The 20,264-nt window shown below is 35.5% G+C and overlaps 3 protein-coding genes across 4 annotated transcripts; 2 read left to right on the top strand and 1 right to left on the bottom strand.

The window, feature by feature from the left end:
• The first annotated feature begins 104 nt into the window (after window positions 1-104).
• On the top strand, window positions 105-6,496 carry LOC108994717 (Fanconi anemia group I protein). Its single transcript, XM_018970042.2, has 13 exons — window positions 105-1,197; window positions 1,764-1,845; window positions 1,955-2,146; window positions 2,216-2,280; window positions 2,360-2,519; window positions 2,751-2,996; window positions 3,095-3,211; window positions 3,334-3,522; window positions 3,602-3,683; window positions 3,848-4,776; window positions 4,903-5,404; window positions 5,504-5,694; window positions 5,804-6,496. The coding sequence occupies exons 1-13, from the start codon at window positions 164-166 to the stop codon at window positions 6,227-6,229; spliced, it is 4,215 nt and encodes a 1,404-aa protein (XP_018825587.1). The 5' UTR covers window positions 105-163; the 3' UTR covers window positions 6,230-6,496.
• A 3,989-nt stretch (window positions 6,497-10,485) lies between these two features.
• Window positions 10,486-13,648, top strand: LOC108994837 (dynein light chain 1, cytoplasmic-like). Of its 2 annotated transcripts, none has more exons than XM_018970225.2 (3): window positions 10,486-10,793; window positions 10,912-11,017; window positions 13,318-13,648. In XM_018970225.2, the coding sequence occupies exons 1-3, from the start codon at window positions 10,617-10,619 to the stop codon at window positions 13,398-13,400; spliced, it is 366 nt and encodes a 121-aa protein (XP_018825770.1). In that variant the 5' UTR covers window positions 10,486-10,616; the 3' UTR covers window positions 13,401-13,648. The 2 variants fall into 2 exon arrangements, with proteins under 2 accessions (XP_018825770.1, XP_018825771.1); XM_018970226.2 differs by having other exon boundaries at window positions 10,492-10,837.
• Window positions 13,649-16,291: 2,643 nt separating this feature from the next.
• Window positions 16,292-16,874, bottom strand: LOC108994736 (FCS-Like Zinc finger 15). Its single transcript, XM_035683781.1, has 2 exons — window positions 16,729-16,874; window positions 16,292-16,583 (listed from the first exon to the last, which is right to left on the bottom strand). The coding sequence occupies exons 1-2, from the start codon at window positions 16,872-16,874 to the stop codon at window positions 16,370-16,372; spliced, it is 360 nt and encodes a 119-aa protein (XP_035539674.1). The 3' UTR covers window positions 16,292-16,369.
• Window positions 16,875-20,264: the final 3,390 nt, after the last annotated feature.

Here is a 20,264-nt window from a genome sequence, read left to right as displayed (position 1 = left end):
GAACGTAAGAGCCCATTTGGAGCTTTTGTTAAATAAAAATATAAAAAAATAATAATAAAAAATATAAAATTAAAATCCCGCGCAAAATACAAAAACCCATAAAAACCCAAATCCCCGCCCGCTCCACAAAAACATCCTCGCTCAAACCACCACCATCGCTACCATGTCCACTGCTGCTGACACCACCACCGGCACCACTCCACCAACCGACGCCGATATAGTCCTTTTGGCCCAGCGCCACGCCCATAATAGTTTGCCCCTCCCCTCCTGGCTCCTCTCCCTCGACTTCCACCCCACTCTCCTCTCCTTCCTCCGCTTTCGCTCCTCCTCCCCTTCCCCCTCTCTCGCCGTCTCCGAATATACCCTCTCCCTCCTCTCTCTCATCTCCATCTCCCCCCACACCCCCTCCCTCTCCTCCCTCCTATCCTCTCTCCTCTCCTCCTACATCCACCTCTTCACCTCCCTCTTCATTCCCCACGACCCCAATTCCCTCAGAACCCTCCAATTCTTCACATCCCTCCTCCACCACGTCGAACCCACCTCCCTCACTCCTGTCATCGACTCAATTCTCTCGTATTTGCCTCTTATCAACGACTCTGACGATGCCCAGATCCTCGATCTCCTTCCGACGTCTGTAGACTTGATTCGTAATTCGGAGGAGGAGAAATTGCGTGGTGGGGATTACGCTAACATGATTTTTGATCGTATGCTTGATTGTAGTTGGTCCAAGAGCTTGTTGTTGAAGATGGTCTCGCTAGTGAGGGAGTTTTCGTTTATTGATAAGGTGAGGGGGAGAGAGTTTTTGGACAAAGTATTCGTCGGAATGAAGTGCGCGAACTTGCAGGACTTGCCTTCGCTTGTGTACCAATTGTTGGTCTTGGGGTCCAAGGGGTTTATCAAGAAAGAGGTGATCGAAGGCATTGTGTTGTTTTTCGGGTCTAAAACTGGGTCGAAGACAAGCTCGATAATTAGGCAAGTGGAAGGAACCGTGTTGCTTCATCTGAATTTCGCGGTGAAGCAGGACCCGTCTTTGGGGCAGGAGGTGATGGGGCTTGTTAGGTCGGATTTTCGAGCTTTCAATCATTTTACGGTCTCTGTTTTGTTGTCGGTGGCAAGGGTTCGAAGGCTCGGTGAGAGTTCGATGTGTATTTTAAAGACTGCGGTGCTCACAGCCTATCGAGATTACAAGTTTACCAAGTAAGGCCGAACGTCTTTAACGTGTTACTACAATTTTAGCTCAATTTGAAACTGGGGTTGTAAAAGCATACATATCCATGAAGTAACGAGTAAGGGCATGGTACTCGATGAATGCTTGGGTGTCCCACTGAAACTAACACCTTCCAATGTGTTTATGACTTCGGTTAAAGAATACATTTGTTTTTGTTATAAGTCGTAGGTTTTGCTTTCGTTGTAACTAAGAGTTCACTAGGAATGAAGATGAATTTGTGTTAATGAACGTAAGCATATGGCAAGATCACCGTTGGGACTGTCGGGTGGAATCTGAGAACTAGTACTTTGGTGGTTATGTGTTTCACTTATGCATCGAAATTTGGATCTCAACATCTTATGATAGGCATTTCTGCATGGTGCAGCAATTTTTTTTTTTTTCTCTGTCAATTAAAATAAAACAAATTGGCTAATTTTTGAATGCGGCGAATATTTTGATATGGAACATAATCAAGCAGTTCCAGTGCACGAAATGTAAATTTGTGTTTCTTATTACATCTCAGTAACTTTTTTGTGAATGCTTCCTTGTCGTACAGAGACTGTAAATGGCTGCCAGATGATTTGAAGGAAGAGTATCTTGAAAATGCCAAAGTAGTAGAGAAGGCTGTGTTAAGAGCTGTAATTTGCTTTTCTCTCGCATCTATTATTTTGGCAGAGTTGTAACTTTACATTTATGTACAATTTAAGATGATTTAACTATACATTATTTGTTCTTCTGCCGTTTTAGGTCAATGAGAGCAGCTACGGAAGAGAGCATATGGTGCCTAGCATTTTGAAGTTTGCTTTCGTGTTGCTTGAGTCAGTGGAAGAGGGGGGCAATAAAGAGCTGTGGAATTCTAATGATCTATTGGGCATTGAAGCCCTTGGTATTAAGATGCTGGAAACTCTGTTTGAGGTCCATGATATGGCAAGAAATGAGGTTGGTATGACTAGCATAATTTTATTTTGTTCTATGACAATGTTGGTTGATTAGGTGAATGTGTTTCAGATTATTGAGCAATGCAAATTTCGCATTCTCTCGTTGAAGCCTGAGCAGAGCATGCCAATCATGAGGTAACTGCAGTTACATCAAATGCGAACTCTTGTTTTGATTCACGCGAAGCATTGGCATGATCATAATTTTTATGTGCAGACTGCTTGGTAATCTTATTCAGACTTATCCTTACCCCATGTTGGAACATGTTTCACGTCTGAAGGAATTGTTAGATTATTTCACTTTCATGCATGGCAAAGTCGCTGCTTTCCTTGTTACTGCTCTATTGCCTCTCTTCAAATTCAGCCGTGATCTTCAGGTATTGTCTTCCATGTTTAGTACCTAAAGAATAACATTATTACACTTGTGATAGGAAGTTCTTAAATAATTTGCCAGAGCATAGAGACATCGATATATTGTTTTAGTTGTAAAAGCAAAATGATATTCCTCAGATTGATCTCAGAGATAATATAGACCCTTTAATTGAGAAATTATCTTTAATCCTCGTAAACGGGAGTATTTTTGTCTACTCCTGTGCTTAATGATGCAGGATTACACCATTTTGGTCATGCGTAAGGCTATGTTTAGAAGAGAAGATACAGTTCGTATCGCCGCAACTAGTGGCCTTATTGATCTTATTCTGGCAGAAAAGCAATCTAAGAGAGATGGCCCATTATCTTTCCAAGATTCATCTAGCCAAGCCAGCTGCAGCCAGCAAGCTGAGATGCCTTGCAGCCTGGGGCAAGGTCTCTTTCAAGAGCTGAGTGGCTTGCTGCAGAGATGTCTCCATCAGCAGGTTTTATGCTTTCCATACCCCCATTCTTAAATGTTGATTTGATCTTTCTTTTTCAATTTGAACCATGCTTCTTATGATAGTTGGATTGCTGTATGCAGGCAAAGGTCAAAGAACTTATGTATCATGGGCTTGTGAAGCTCGTCTTGATGGACCCATCAAGTGCAGGTTCTATCTTTGATTTTCTGCTGCCTCACTTCCTTCGTTTTTTTGGGGAGGTAAGTACTTGTTGGCTCTAGTTATCAAGCCCAAATATTGGTTCTTATCGTGCATCTTGCATTTTATTTAATATGTGAATGTATTGAATTCCACGCTTCACCTCAAAGTTTTATGTTGGCAGGACACAGAAGTTCAACTTAAAATTAGGAGTTGTGTTAAATCAGAGAGTGGCAAAGTCTTAATTGAAGAGCCTCTAGATTGTCTTCTATCTTGTGTCTCTTGGATTCTACTTCTTCAGCCACCCAGCAAAAGTGGAATTTCTGGATCTGCATGGGCATGTTTGGGTTTCTCTCTTTCACAAGATAATGAGGTATAGTAATCAGTATTGAAACAACGACAAAATCCATGAAAGTGATTATTACATTTGAGTGTTCATGAAACTACTGCAGGTAGGAAGGAATTTGTCTGGTGAGTCATTCTATAGTGCTTTCTTGAAGATCCGAAAGTTTCTAACGAATCAGAATTTGGAAGGTTTGTACGTTTTTTCTGAATGTAGTTTCCACACACCTGTCTTTTTCCAGAACATAGCTTCTTGCAAGGGTGTTGAATTTCATCTGTTCCCTTCCCTCATCTTTTAAAGACATCTCCAGGGTCCTGACTCCTTACTAGTTTCTATTCTTTAAATGTCAGATCAGGTGTTCTTGGCCAAATTGAGAATGCTGGGTCTAAACATCTTGAAGAAGAGAACGGCAAATGTTGTGCTTTAATACTAGCAGGAATAATTGAAGTGGTGTTGAATACCATTGGCAATGAGATGGAGAAAACAACAGAGATAAGGAAGGTGGAACTTGAAAAGGAGATTATCAGGTTACTTGACCTTCATCATTCATTGGAAAAGTACACGTGTACATCAAGACAGGGTAATGGCATCAGAAAAGGGAATTTACCAAGCGCACCTCATGATACACCCAATATTATGGATTCAGGCCACACAAAAGTGACTAAAGGAAGAATTCCATATTTGTCTACTTCAAGTATCTATCAGCTATTGCAAACAGCTCTAAAACTATATAATACCGACTGTTCTAACGGTATTGGAGCTTACCAGAATTGTAGCCAGTCATCCTCAGGAAATTCATCAAAATGCGGCTCTAAGATTATTTCTTTTGTCTTGAATGCCTTCCTTCATAATGCAAAGTCTTTGCCTCTTATGGGAAAAGAAGATCCGTTGATGACTTTGATCTATGGGGACATCGAGATGCTTGGGCCCCAATTGCTGAAATTGATTTTTTTGCTCAAGTCTCTACCGAAGTCTGTGACAGATCACAAGAAAAAAGAACCTAAGGGTAAAAAAGAAGTTGGGGATCAAAGGGAGCTTCTCCATCTTGCCTTTGTCTGCTTGAAGGAACTGATAATAGTTAGTTTGTGTAGCCCAAACCTGGCTGGTATGCTTGAAGATATGGCCTCTGTTTCAACTTTTCAGTGTCCTGGTTCTGATGATGAATGTGAAGCGGCTACTAGAATTGATGATCAACATGTAAGAGGCAAAGAATTGTTTATTACGAAAATCTTGAAGCCATTCTTCTCTGAGCTTCTTGCACTTTCATTTTTTGGTGAAGTTGAGGTAAAATGCATTATGACCTTCCTCTTTTCTCCTTATGCATTTTTAGTGAACTTTTGCTGGTTTGCCGTCTTGCTGAGAGTTCTATTTCTAAGTAAAAAACCATTTAAAGCATTATATTGTTCTCAGGTTATCTGCGATATGATATTTATGATTGGGAAGAAATTGCCGTGCAAGTGGAAGAACATTCATGGAGCTTGGGCTATTGGTGTCTGCAAAAGTGGTGGCATAAGGAACTCCAAAGTTGCAAAAACTGTTGTCATGCTTGCTATATCTTTAAGCTCACCTCCAAACGATCTAATATTGGCCCAAGACATGGCTGCGGAGCTGTTAAAAGTCGCTGGATCTGAGATGGTCGACCCAATAGAGATGTCAGAATCATACCCCCTCATAAACCATTCTACAAGTTCTGCAATAAGTTCTTGTGTACTGCAGTTGATTGAAGCAATTCTTGTTGATATGGATTGGGCCACAAAAAAACTAAGGACTTTCGCTTTAGTCACACAGAAAAATACTCATCCTAATGAAAATGGGGAACATGCTTCTGGATTGACCTTTGAGGAAAATATTTATTCAAGGGCTGAAGAGGTGATGAAAGTACTATCGTTTTTTGTTTTGATGACCATCAAGGGTATGTATGCAATTTACTGATAAATGTAGCAAATGGAAAAATCTATTGTTTGGGTAAATTGAATGAAATTTACTTTTTGTCTCTTGCTATCATCTGCAGACACTCAAGCAGAACATTTGCTCAAATTGGCTGCAAGGTTCTACAAGCATTTAGCTCAGATGTCAAAGCTGCGGATTGCTCCTAAAGGTTGCAAACAGCTTCTTCCCAGCCTAAAATTTCAGAAGCTTGGAGAACTTACTTGCAAGCAGCTCACAGTTCCTTTATATAACTTTGTGATGCTGGTGCAAAAGGTATGACTCTGGATCCTCTGGAAAATTTTAATTGCACCCTCCAGCATCGACTGCATTAGTCATTTTGCTCGTGATGTTTAGAGGTTTTGGTTGTTCGTTATACTTGCAGAAACAACAAGAAAATCCTAGTAGTAAAGGGATCATCCGAAAAATTAAGAGGGAGAACAGATGCATCCCGGACCTCATCTTTCAGATAGAAGATTATGAAAAATATCTCATCCGGCTTAGCAAGGTCAGCAAAGTCAATTTACTGAGACATGCTAAACGTAGCACTTCTCGGGATTTCAAAATTTTAGACCCCAAGAAGATGGTCAGTGAAGAAGATGCTTCAAACCATGATGATCCAAATGCGGTTGTAAATGAATTGTGTGAGGTTTCTGAAGACGACGAAGGAAACGAGTCGGAGAAGCCATTATCACCCGAGTCTGGTAATCCTTTGGCTGCAGAGGATTCTGGCTCTGATGGTGAAGCTCTTCACAGCGCCAAACGGGTGAAGAGAGGTAGAGTAGTACATGACTCTGATGACGAAGCATAGGAAAAACCGAAAAACAAAAGGTGGTAACATGATGATGTCTTATACAGGGAACTGAGGATGGTTGTGTATAGTGGTTTTACGTGTTTCTAATCGACTGGAGGCTTAGAGATATGCCTGGTTTTGAATGATACTTGATGAGAAGTGCATTTGTTTCGATAATTGGAGTCTGAGAGAGCTTATCTTGGTGCAGTTTAACACTTCAATTGGTTAAAAGGTTAGAAAACTAGATGCCAGTTATCAAGAAACCGAGAGCTTTTTTTCCTGAGACCTGAGCAATTTGATATATTATTTATACAGCCACAGACATGTTTTATATCAACAACATGATTATAGGATGGAAGCTTGTAGCTCATCTTCTACTTATAAAGTTAGGTTTGAGTTAGAGAAGAGCACTCAGGCGCCAAGAGTAAACGAATAACAAAGGTGACGCTTAAACTAAAAATATGAAAATAAAATTGATAATATATAAAAAAATAAAGCTAAAAAAAGTTAGAAAACACAAGAAAAACTAAGAATTTTTTTAAAACCAACTAAAATTGAAAATTGAAAAACTAAAATATAAAACTTTTTCAAAATATGGAGGCGCATAGGGAATGCTTGGGAAGGGACTCGGGAGGGGCTCCATCCTAGTCCCCTTAAGTGATGATGGCTTTTGATTTAGTTTCAGAATGTTTAAGTTTCACACTCTGTTTAAAAAATTGGGGTTCACTATGACAAAATAGGTTAGGACTAAAAAATATATATATATATATATATATATTGCAGCCTACTGTGTGCTACAGCCGCAGCACACTCCACTGATTGAGTGGAAAAAAAAAAAAAAACCACAACACGGGTGTGCTGCGGCTATGGGCTGATGCCCAGAATAACTAAAAAAAAAATAGGAAAACCGGTGGAACAGACCATGTCGGTGTGTTCAATCCGGTGTAAAATTAGTTCAATTCGGTACCAGTTCTAATTTTGCAAAATGGGTCCGGTTGAGATATATATATATATATATAGATATACACACGCGCGATAGAGCTACGTGCGAGGTACGTTTATCCTATATTATTTTAAAATAAATTGTCTAAAAATATAAACATCTAGTGTACAAGAAAAAAATTCAAGTAAATGAGAATAATATAACTCATTCAAGTTGCAACCTACGGTTACATGGTATATTACATGTATTTTTAATGGAAAATGCTAGTATACCGCCTGAGTTTGTTCTTTCATTTTGACTGCTCATGTATTTAAATTTTTTTTACTATGATTGAGGAAGTGGCTTTTAATGTATTGATATATTTTTTTTCTATATTTTAAAAATATTTAAATATATATTAAAAAAATATGAAAAGAAAAAAATATAAATATAAATTTGTGTTAGTCGGCACGCTCAACAATCATTGTTGGACAGCAACCTAGCATGACTTATTTTTAATATGCCAAAGACACATTTTCATTGCAAAACCAGTGTTTGGCTAATTCAATATGGGCCAACTATTGATAAAATTAATTAAATTTAGAAATGAAATATTATTTGAAGAAGCCAATGTGGATGCTCTTAGAAGAGACGTTTGCCTAATTTAGATTTTTTACAAAAGAAAAATGATTAATAAATTATCTAACAAATTTTAACAAATATTTTTGGATAATGATACATTAGTAAAGTATAATAATTACATGTTTGGATAGATTAGAAAACAAAAGGATTAATTCAAAATACGCTATAATTTAATACAAATTTTACAAATTGATCATTTTGCTAAATTTGTTTAATACAAGTTTAACAAAAAGATTAGGTCAAAATGTTGGCTGGCCGGTTTGTGACAGACCATGCAATGCATGACACCTCTTTATGATCATCGTGTAAATTAAGTCGTGGATGAGGCATATATATTGTGATCTGGCAACGCGTCACAAGTATATATTAATTTGTACATTAAGTACTTAGAATTTATATTTTTAATTATGTTACATCCCTTACTATAGAACTATAGAAGAGAGTTCGTGCGTCGAGATCTCAATGCGATGTTGTTCAATTTCTTTTCTTCAATATTTAATAAATAATAGTTTTTTATGTAATTTTGATTAATTCCTTAAATGAAATATTCTTTTATGTATTTTAAAATAAAGATCTTTAATTTTAAAATAATGTGATTTTATAAATAAAATGGGACTTATTAAAATGATGGAAGGGTATAATTATATGATTTTACAACATTACCCTTAGTTTTACTATTTTATTTATTTGAAGTATAAAGCTCTTTTAATCCTAGCCATTAATTTGTTAGGTAAGGGAAATATCTTCCCAAATTTAATCCCCATCCTTATTACCCCCATCATACCCGTCGGCTTCAAGGCAAGGAAAAGGAAAAAATTCTCTAATCCTCAGGTCTATACGTGCGTTTCCCTCTCTCTCTTTTTCCCTTCTTAACCGTGCGCAGGCCCCCCTTAGCTGATTCTTTCTCTCCAAGCAACTCAGCCACTGTCGGCCACCAGTAGCTCCCCTACCATCGACGACCACTCTCATGGACTCAAGCCACCATCGAAGCTCCCACAGCAACCCTATTATCCTCACAACTCCCTTTGTCAAATGGGTCTCACACGTTTTCTCCAGCATAGCGCCATCGTACGCCATCCCCACGCCATCGCACCACCACCATCGAGCTCCTCTTCCTCCGGTGACCATCCCCATGGACCCAAGCCACCGTCAAAGCACCCATGGCAGCCCTCGTCTCTCGAATGGGTCTCACACAGTTTCTTCACTATACCACCTCCATACGTTGTCCCCACGCCACTGCACCACCACCATCGAACTCTCCTTCTTCCGACGACTACCCCATGCTCTGTTGCGGTGATTTTGTGATATTTTATGTTGTGATTTTGTGAACTGTTGTTGTGATTTTATGATTTATTGTGGTATTTTGTGATATTTTGTGGTAATTTGGAAATCTGTTGTGTTGATTTTGTGAAGAGTAGTGTTGTGTGGATGTAAAGAGAGACGAAGAAGGAAAGCGTAAAATAAGATTACTATTCATCTTACTGTTTATCGAGCAATAGAGACTTTTAAGTATAATGAGATATATATATATATATATAATTTTTTTTACTTTTTATATTATTTATAAAATATTATTTATATGACTTTTTATATTATATATTTTTTATATCATATTATATATATTATATGCTAAATTGCTAATTAATATAGTATCAAATTTTAAAATCTTATTATTCATGTCTAATAATATAAAATTAATTTTATAAATCTTAATATAAGCTATAACATTTGATATAACATATAAATTTTAATTTTAGAACAGAGAATATTAAAATTAATATGACATAAATTTTTAATCTTAAATATGAACATTAATATTAAGTTATTAATATAGACCTACTTTTGATATATATATATATAGGATAAATAAGATTTATGGCATAATGAATTATAATATATATTATTTTTTTATAAATACATTTTTACACATTTAATTATATATATTTTTAGTTTGGTAAATAATTGAGCACAACTCTTGCTATCTTTCTCTATTCTAGGAATTTTTGTGAGGTTTTCGTCATTAGAATTACACAAAAAAAATGGTAAGACTAGGCCGAACCAGACCGAAATCGATAAAGTCGAAAGCTTAGGTTTCTGTGATGAATCGATTCGGTATTGGTTATTTAATTCTCAAAATCAGTGTATACCTGTTCGGTTTTAAAATATGTTAAAAACCAGACCGAATCAGAGCAGTTATACCCCTAAAGTAGATTTTTACATGGGTCTCAGATTTGTTCCACTTATTCAAAGAGAATGTGCATAATTTACATATGTTAAGATAATACATAACATTTCTCGCTTAGAAAAGTGATTTATGTATGCTTCACATACTGCACTCATATCTTTCATTTTATTTTTATGGATGTGGCACTTTTCATTATTTTTAGATGTTTTTTTATTTTATAAAACAATAGATTAAAAATTAATAAAAAATGTCACGTTATTATAATGAGATAAGAGTAAGATGATAGCGTAGTTTATAGATTTGTTTTATTTTATAAACATAATTTATAATTTTTTTTTATAAACAGTTAACACGATTCCTGGATGATAGTGCATGAATCTTATATCTAATATTATTGGCAACTAAATTCAAACATAACTTACTGTTATTTAGGAACTCAGACATTTGCGGTAATTATTCCAATAAATTATATTATTATCCAGATTTAATATCTGGTCACACTTATTAAACGTTGTTACATATGGAAGCCAGTAAAACCATACATACCCAGGGCGAAAAGAGTACTTATTGAGAGGGAGAGGGAGAGAGAGAGAGAGAGAGTGGTAATTTGCTGTGGACAGGGGCCAGGAGCGAGAGGGAGGAAAGCCGGAGGCAAAATGAACGAAGACGCCAAGAGGATCATCCCGGGAGGTCTGTTGATCAAGTCTCCGATCTCAGACGACTTGATTCCCTCTTCGGTGGCGGCAACTCCTCTCCCTGATAAACGCGTCATTATCAAGAGCGCCGACATGCTCCCCGACGTGCAGAAGGAGGCCATCGACACCGCCATCGCCGTCAGCTCTTCTCTGATACTTAATTTTATATATTTAAATTTGAGGTTCTTTGCTTTTTTCTTTTCATCTTTTGAAAAAAGAAAAAATTCGTGTTTAATGTGGAATTGGGTTCCATTAGGCATTTGAGAAGCACGGTGTGGAGAAGGACGTTGCGGAGCACATTAAGAAGGAGTTCGACAAGCGGCACGGCTCCACCTGGCACTGCATCGTTGGTCGTAACTTTGGTAACCCTCCCTTCTCCTCCATTTTTGCACTTTCCGTCTCTTGTTTTTTGTTTTCTTCTGGGTTTTTGTTCAGATTCAGTTTTCTACCTGATGGTATGTTTATCGAATCGATTTGTGGTTTAAGTTCTGTTTTGGTTATTGGGTACTTTGTATTGTTCGATATGACTTATGCAAATAGATCTACCCTCAAGTTATCGATCGGATGCTGGGAATGTGGTTGCTACTTTTATATATGTAGTGGTTGATTTTGATGCAAGGGAATCTTTTTTTACCTATTTTGGGGTTAGGCCTTGTTGGATGTGAGATGAGATGAAATAAAGATGAAAAATCTGTGAATAGTAGTAAAATAATTTAAGTGAAGGTGTTTTATGAGATTTTGGAAAATGAGAGAAAAAGTTGGAATAAAAAAATTATAAAGTTAAAAATTGTTAAAATATTATTTTTGTTTTGGAATTTGAAAAAGAATTGTTTTTTGTTTTTTGTTTGGAAGTTTGAGAAATTTATAATGATTAAGTAATTATTAGATGAAAATTTTGAAAATTTGAAATTGAAAATTATCCGTGTTTCAATGGAGTTTGGATGTTGAGACGGTCTCACCTTAACCCTCTTTAGTTTTAATCTAGGCATGCTTTGGTCTTTCGTCTTTACTTCCTTTTTGTGCGTCTAGTAGAAATTTTGAAAGCAGAACCTAGTTGATAGGTTACTAACTCTGAGCTGATGTCATTGGACTTGGTGTGAAAAAACAAAATCTTAATAATTTATTTATGAGAAACCGTAGTAAAAAAACCTCTAAATGCATTTGATCTTGGATTTACCTTATTCATAGTCCTTAATCCTACTCGTTGCTAGACCCTGCAATTGATGTTTTTAGCATCCTAAGTGTGACGGAAAACAAGTTCAGATCTTGTTGCAGTTCATGAAACCACGGATTTTCTTTTTCTCTATCCAATGATATGTAAATCCTATACTGCAATTATGCTTGGAAGGCCCCAAATGTGGAGGGGCATTGAATGATAGTTTTTGGTTAAAATAAATCATAATTCCATTTCATAAATGAGGGGGAAATTAATGTTATTGCATTACTTGACATTGGTGTGTGCTTAGGGCTGAATTTGTTTCAGATCGTAGAAATCATCATAAGAACTTGCAGTCCAAGTCCATATAAGGGTTGTGATACACTATCAGCAATACGCAACCATCATGCTGTGATTTTCTTGTAGTATGTCTGCCTACGTGTCTCTGTATGCTATTTCTATGGTCCTATGATGTTGAGTATAGAAACTTGCCATCCAAGCCTGTATATGGTCTGCGATAGCACTGCCAGGCAATAGGCTACCCTGCTTGTAGCATGTCTGCGGTCTGCCTAGATCTCTATGTAAGTTATATTTCTAGTACTACTATGGCACATTTTTGAAGTTATCATTGTCTTTAGGCATGATAAAGAGTGATATATCAAGTGCTGGTAGTGAGTAGCTCCAAGTGAATAAAAAATTTAGGCCATTCTCTGTATCATGCAGTTTTAGCATGGCTTGTTCTAAAACTTGCATTTGCATGGACACTGTAAAATCACCATGTGAAAAATATCAAATCTTGTTTCTTTAACCGGAGCATTTAAATTTAGTTTCAGTATTTCCAGCTGTATGTGAGCATAGATGGGTTGTCTTTTGAAAAGGTATGATTGATGGGATACGTCTTGAATGTCAAATATTGATTTACCATTAAACAGGTATTGATTTAAAGTGATATTTAACTATCAAATCTGAGTTGGTGTTTAAGTAACGTCTTCCAGATAACTTGCTAATTATTATTATTATTATTATTTGGTGATTATCATTGGTCATCTTCTCTGCCATGACATATAGAAACCACAATCAATACGTTTCCTCTTTCTTGGGGAGACTCGAGCTTGTCAGCTCGTCATGTTTCCTTAGCCGGTTTCAGTATGAACCTCTATCTACAAGCACTAAGTAGTTGCTGCAGATCTGCTTCCATGCAAAGTCTTGACTGACTGTTACCAAGATAAGAGTGACCCTTAATTTTCAAGGTTCTGTTGATGTGTGGGGGGGGATGCTATATGTTACAGGCAAGTGCTTTGGTTTGCTTCTATTAGTGACTATGGCCTTCCAGCTGCTGACATTTTTGGACTTCCAAAAGAAACCCCTTCATTGTTGCTTCACCAATACAAATACACCTACGTTATTGTTACCATTTTGATATTGTTTTAGATATTTGATAAACTTGGAACTACCGCTGCCTATTTTTAAAACTGAGTCGTGTGGACATACTTGTTTTCTGTGCAGGTTCCTATGTGACTCATGAAACAAACCACTTCATCTATTTCTATTTGGATCAGAAGGCTGTTTTGCTATTCAAGTCTGGATGATTGTCATCATGACGTTTATGATGATGGTGATAACGATCATGAAAAATCCGTGATTAGGACACTGTAATTAGAACCTGTTTGTTTTAATTGAAAGCACTAGCATGCAAACCTTTTCAGGACATTCCTGTGTTCAACTTGTATATCTTGTATAACTTCAATTGGCTTTTAACTTTGGATAGCAGTCGTGTTCTTGACTCGAGTGCAATTCGGAATTAGTGCATTGGGTATCAAAGCATATCTATGTTTAACTGTTGTTGTCCAATTTAAAGTTAATATGCATTCAGGTTGGATGAATGGCCTGACTTCTTCCATCTTTGCTGCTTATAGTTGTGGCAAAAGTATCCCCAGGTCTAAAAATATAAAGAACAGTGAGGCCAACCCAGTAGGATACCTCGATGAAAGCTTTTTCAGCCATATTCCAGCCTAGAGAATTGCTAATTAGCCTGAAATGTAAACCTTATTTTGATGGCTTTTGTGTTCCTAGATATACTGGATATTCAAGCTTATAACTGTACCTAGTGCGCCTTGATCTTGATTGATGTTGTGTATATTATACGTGGTTCCAAAAGGCTGAATGAGGCAATGGGGTAAATCTGATTTGGCGTGGCTTAAGAAGAACGTATCCCCCCTTTTACAAGGTGGCACAATGAGTTCTCACACTGTCAGAACCAAAGCATTCTCCACCTCTCAAAAGTGAAATGAAAAGGCATTTTCATCTTGCGAGCCAAACAGCTGCCTCTGTCCTTTTCCACTAATGTAAAATGGACGTGTGACAGAGCGTAAAGACAAACAAATTGTAAACCCCTCCTTAGTCCTTTAGTACACCCCTCTCTCTCTCTCTCTCTCTCTCTCTCCCTCCTTATGGTACTCTTTCTAGGGTTCCATGTTCCAACTTTAAGGTACTGCATGCCCACATCGGAGAGTATAGATTCTGTGGTCCAAAACTTCAAATTCCTGTTCCCCAATTATATTCTATGCTTTGAACATCTATTTCAGGCCCACCTTGTGAAGTTGTGGGGCGAGAACAGAAAACCCCAAATCTAACCAACTTCCTGAATTCAGGGCCATGCACAAATTATGCGGTTTGAAAAGTGAATTAAGATAAGATAAAAATTAAAAGTTAAATATTATAATATTATTTATTATTATTATTATTATTTTAAAATTTAAAAAAATTAAATTATTTATTATATTTTATATAAAAATTAAAAAAAATTATAATAAAGAGATGAGATTCGTGCGTTCTATTATAAATCACACCATTTGAGAGAGAGAGAGAGAGAGAGAACACTCCTGGTGATGGACATGTTCCAATCAAATCAAGCACCATGTTTTAATTCCAGAACTTCAAGAATGGCATTTGCGTGACACATTGTTGAAGAGGTGGTGGTAACCGCTACACTGATATAAGATATTTATGTTTTTTTTTTTTTTTTGAAAATGCTATAGGTTTAGGAAAATATTCTGGGATATCAATACAGTTCTACTTGTTTTATAAACACCTTAATTTTAATTTAAAAGTAATGTTACATATAATCGTGAAATGCGTAAATATCGTACAGTAACTTTGAAAAAATAGTGAGATCCACTATTAAAAAATTAATTTCCTTTTACGTGGATTCCGTATTTATTCACTTTTTTCAAAATGTTGCATGACGCTTACGCACTCACGACTGTTACTATCATTTCTATTTTATATGAGGAATATTATTCATCATCCCATACCATACACTTTACATATTTTAAAATTATTATTTTTTATTTTATTTTATTTTGATTAAACTAATTGAATTGTTTTACTTATCTTCCATATACTATATATTTGTTATAGAAAAAATAAAAAAAAAAATAAAATATGTGTAATGTGTGTAGTGTGTAGAGATAATAAGTATAATTATTCTTTTTATATAGCATATTTCTCCTTAATTACGGACCATCTTCCCTACCTCCATTAAAGCACTCTTCTACTTTTAGGTACCTTAGCTACACATTCACCCTCACAAACTGTAATAAAGACCAGCATCCGAGGAAACAATATTAATGGCTTTGCATTTTCATTTTTCTACAAAGAATAAAAAAACCACACATTCTCATTCTAAAGAGCACCATGTTTATATGAGATATATTATATATTAATTACTGTTCATCTCGCACTTGACGTAGTTTTTATTTTTATTTTATGTCAGACTCATCACAGGCCCATCATTCTAATTTCAATCTCTCTCTTATCGAACAAGCTCTCTCTCTCCCCCCCAAGCTCTCTCTATCATTATTCCCCTTAGCTCTCTCCTCAAGCTATCTCTCTCTCATCAAACCCCCTAGCTCTCTCTCACCAAATCCCTAGCTCTCTCATCCAATTTCTCTCTCTTCAACCCCTCTCTCTCCGACTTCTCTCTCTTCGACCTCTCGTTCTCCTCAAGCTCTCTCTCTCATCAAACCCCTAACTCTCTCATCCAATTCTCTTCTTAAGTTCTCTCTCATCCAGTTCTCTCTCTTCAACAAGGAGGGAAAAAATTCAGAACTGATTCACTTGTTAGTGAACTCGGTTCAAATGTAGGGTGTGGAGTGTAAGTTTCAGTTGATGAGAATATTTATTTTTTATATATATAGGAAATTCTACTCATATTTCTACACCACACCTAATTTATTTTTCTTATTAAATATGTTGTGGATAAATGAGAAAAATTTCTTTTATTTAGCAAGAGTAAAACAAAAAGATAAAAAATAAAATATGATGTGTGATATTACTAACTAAACCGGCTCATATATAGTAAATACCATTAATGACCTCGTATATGTGTTTGGGGGTTGGGGGTAATGAATCACATATGGCTTGATAAAAGAAGAAAATAAAAATAGAAAGGATATCAATGTCAATACAAAATCAACGGATCAGGTTAACACTGGATTACAGTTCCAAAGAAAAAAAAAATCCATTTTCTCAGTTTCATAATACTCTCTCTCAGTAGTCAGTACGCAAACCCGCCTGCTCGGATTTTTGCCCCTTTGCGTTGACGACGAGCCGTGGAGGAAGAAGAAGAAGAAGATGAAGAAGTAGAAGACGACGACGAAGAAGTTGGTTTCATGGCAGCCAATGAACAGTGGTTTTTGCTAAGACTCTCTTCCTCGTCCATAAAAATTTGTCTGCACCTGCACTCCACGCTACAAAATGCCCTGTCCCCTCTGCATAAGGCATATACACCAAAATATATTACAACAAAAATTAAAACATTAACACAAAACAAATAAACCCAAGAAAGCCCCAAAGAAGAACATGAGAGACAGACAGACAGATTTGGTTGGTGGGGGGGGGGGGGGGGGGGGTTACTTGTACATGTAGATGTCTTTTCCAGGCAAGAGGTTTTCGTAGCAGAGAAAACACTGGTCAAGGAAAGTGGGTCCTGGAGGAATTAGCGAATGGAGGTTTTTACAGGAAGAGGAGGAGAGATCAGAAGGAGATAAGGGCTTGTTCATTGCATGTCTCGTTCCCAAAGCCAAAAAAACTGTTCTAGGGTTTTGTATCTTTGGTTTTCAGTTTCCTGTAAATCCAAGTGTCCTGAAAACACATTACACACCAAGTTGCTGTCGTTTTTCAGGAGATATATATGAGCCAATAGATACCACATATATATATAAATATTATAAGCTGATTACATGACATTAATATAGTAGCAAAGACAGCTTCTTTAATTTAGTTGTTCTGGTTTGGTCTTTGTGTTTCTTAAAACATTCGATGATCTCTTGTAAAACTGAAAAACACAACATGAAGTACTGCACTTCATGCATGCATGCAGGACTTGTCGTGAGTTTACAGGGAACTGAAATTCAGAGGCAAGCCCACATGCATGATGAAAGCCTTTTATAATCATGTATGTATATAATATAGTAGACATGCATGCATCATATATGTTCCTTTCTTAAACACAACAACTGCAGTACTTCATGCATGCATGCATGTATAGTAGTAGATCTGTTTTACACTAAGAGCAGGTTTGGGGGGTGAGATGAGAATTTTGTATTTTGTTTTAAAGTTTAAAATATTATGTTTTAATATTATTATTGTTTTGGAATTTAAAAAATGTGTATTGAGATTTGAAAAAGTTGAATTATTTATTATATTTTATATGGAGATCTGAAAAAAGTGTAATGATAAGATGAGCTGAGATAAGAATTTTAGATTTTGTCTTGTGCCCCAAACCTGCCCTAAAAAAAAGGTTTACCAATCTGATACACTACACATTAATTCATGATATTAGTCATGAACTTTACTATTTTTTATAATATCTATTTGTGAATTACATACACACATACATACACACATAAATCTCACGCGGTACCTTATACCTACCATTTGCTGTTACGATCCTTACCGCTTGTAATCTTAACGTTACACCTAACCTAATCTGAGAACATGTTAACCATATGCAGAGTAACACATGCATGGCTATACATATTCTTCACTGGAGGCTCATATATATATATATATATAGGTTTTATTTTTGCACTTAATTGGTATCATGACTGGGCCTAACCCGTATATAACTATATATATATATATTAACATCTATATATACATGATGCATTTACTTTCATGATGATGATCATGATGTTCTTTGACCACGTACAAGAAAGCACCTACAAGAAACTAAATATATATATATATATATATAGATCGGATTAATATATATGATGATATATATGTATATGTAGGGGATGCTTTGATCACTTTCATGTTTTACAAACATTTCCTGATCATTGATGTATCTTATCTTCATCTTCCCCATGCATCTAGCTAGCTAGTTCGTTAGGGGGTCCATTATAATTAAAGTGATCTAGTACCCCCAATATTCCATAGTTTATTTATTTATTTTTATTCAATTCACGGGATATCCACTTCATGGTGGTTATATTATATATAAGTGCATGATTGTGATGAGCTTTTTGGTCATGTGAAAATCGAACCATATTATAAATTTGAAGATCATATGGAAGATATATATAACGTTAACGTATTAAACGTAGTACTGAAGATCATATGGAAGACTGCCGGTCCATTAATAAATACAATTTGAAATCAAAATATTAAGCATACTATTTTGGATCAATATTATTCGAAAGTAGTACTGTATTAAACGTTATTCTAAGTGATTATATATATATAGATTATTTAAATAAAAAGTCAATTAATTAGTATATATATATATATATAATATATATATATATATATATATATAAATGACGCATCAATTAATATTATTATTCTTTTTTATCACAAAATGCATGATTTGGGATTCTGATCTCTATCTTAATTATTTGATCAGAGCAGTCCTAGTACTATATAAGTTCCATACGAATGTACCTGTCAATATCCTGACTCTGATCATCTACATGAGCAACTTCGAACCTCTCTTTCTCAAAAGACGAAATTAACTCGATCGATCGGCAAACAAAGCAAAACATTAATCTCGGATCAGAGGGGTTTGTTTGATCATGATCACCAGCTTTCAGTTTCATCCACCACATGATCAATCTTACTATATATATATATATTAGGCATTGCTTTGGTTAATAAAACTTTTTACAAAAAATTGATTGAGATATTATTAATTGGTTAAGTATTTAATTATATAGTGAAAATTGAAAACTCAAGTATTAATTTTACAATTAATTCCAAAATTATAAAGAAAAATGGATACAGTAATTTAATACATAAGTACTTGTCTTGAGAGAAATATCATGAGCCTTCTTAAAGCAGCTTTTCAAAAAATTCTTTCTACGTTAAAATTCTTTTGGATTGTGATAATTATAAGTACGACGTTAAAATTCGTTAACGAATGACGTTGTTTTTATCTTAAATTCTTATGATTTTATTTACATGACTTGTTAATGTAATATGTTTTAAATGATTAATATATAAATTAATTATAATGCGTTATATTAGTAATTAGTGATCGATTTAAACTGATAAAATTTGAAAATAAAAAACTGAAAAATAGCTCATATTTAAACGATCGAGTGATACGTAGCTAGCCTCCGATCATATTTAAACCCTTTGTATAATGAATATACTGGAAAAAGCCACACACATGCACCAGTACAAGAATATCATGTACATAGTTCCAAGAAGAGACGGGTTTAATAATTAATTAACAAATTAGGTGGCCGCATGAAAGTGCGTCTTGTTTGGAGTAGACGAGGCAATTAGTAGTTTTTTCTTTTTTTCTTTCGAAAAATGGAAGTTGAAGGTGGAAGAGTTGAAAAAGAAAGATAGGCACAGGCCGTAGATGATGACGCTGTGATGAGGGTGATCGGAAGGAAGGTTAAATAATGGATAGCAGTACTGCATGCATGCAGGAGGCAGCTGTAAAGACGAAACAACATTACGTTTTCTTTTCTTTCTTCCATCCAGTGAGTCTGAGTCCAGGTGAGTACAATGAGGAGGGTGATGAGGTCATGTCGATTGTCGAGGCCAACCATGCTCCTTTTTACCTCCCAGCTCCTCTCTCTCTCACTCTCTCTCTCTCTCTCGCTAGTAACAAATACGCAGTGATCAATCACCAGTTAAAAAAAATATATATGTAAATGATATTTGTAATTATAAAATATGTATATATTATTTATTATTATATTATTTTTAAAAAAATAAATAAATATGAAATTTATGTAAAAAAATTAATTTTTTAAAAATAAATCTCACTTTTTTATAAAATAAATACGTGATATTTACATAATTTATAACTGTATTTAATATTATTCTATATCTAAAGCCACAAGAGACTGCTGGCACTTCTCCAACATACCTACATATACCCACCAGCCACCTCATCAATGCTCATCAATATTATATAAAGGAAAAATTTTATT

The sequence above is a fragment of the Juglans regia genome, chromosome 12, assembly GCF_001411555.2.
Source record: "Juglans regia cultivar Chandler chromosome 12, Walnut 2.0, whole genome shotgun sequence".
In the NCBI taxonomy this organism is placed as follows: domain Eukaryota; kingdom Viridiplantae; phylum Streptophyta; class Magnoliopsida; order Fagales; family Juglandaceae; genus Juglans; species Juglans regia.
The sequence above is the reverse complement of the archived record's forward strand: the minus strand, read 5'-3'. Positions and strand labels throughout refer to the sequence as shown.

Coding starts and splice junctions, on each gene's coding strand:
- LOC108994717 (XM_018970042.2), top strand. CDS start 164: ATGTCCACTGCTGCTGACACCACCACCGGCACCACTCCACCAACCGAC. Junction 2,520..2,750: donor AATTCAGCCGTGATCTTCAG/GTATTGTCTTCC, acceptor TTAATGATGCAG/GATTACACCATTTTGGTCAT. Junction 3,523..3,601: donor CTCTTTCACAAGATAATGAG/GTATAGTAATCA, acceptor AAACTACTGCAG/GTAGGAAGGAATTTGTCTGG.
- LOC108994837 (XM_018970225.2), top strand. CDS start 10,617: ATGAACGAAGACGCCAAGAGGATCATCCCGGGAGGTCTGTTGATCAAG. Junction 10,794..10,911: donor CCATCGACACCGCCATCGCC/GTCAGCTCTTCT, acceptor GGGTTCCATTAG/GCATTTGAGAAGCACGGTGT. Junction 11,018..13,317: donor CATCGTTGGTCGTAACTTTG/GTAACCCTCCCT, acceptor TTTTCTGTGCAG/GTTCCTATGTGACTCATGAA.
- LOC108994736 (XM_035683781.1), bottom strand. CDS start 16,874: ATGAACAAGCCCTTATCTCCTTCTGATCTCTCCTCCTCTTCCTGTAAA. Junction 16,584..16,728: donor AAAGACATCTACATGTACAA/GTAACCCCCCCC, acceptor TGCCTTATGCAG/AGGGGACAGGGCATTTTGTA.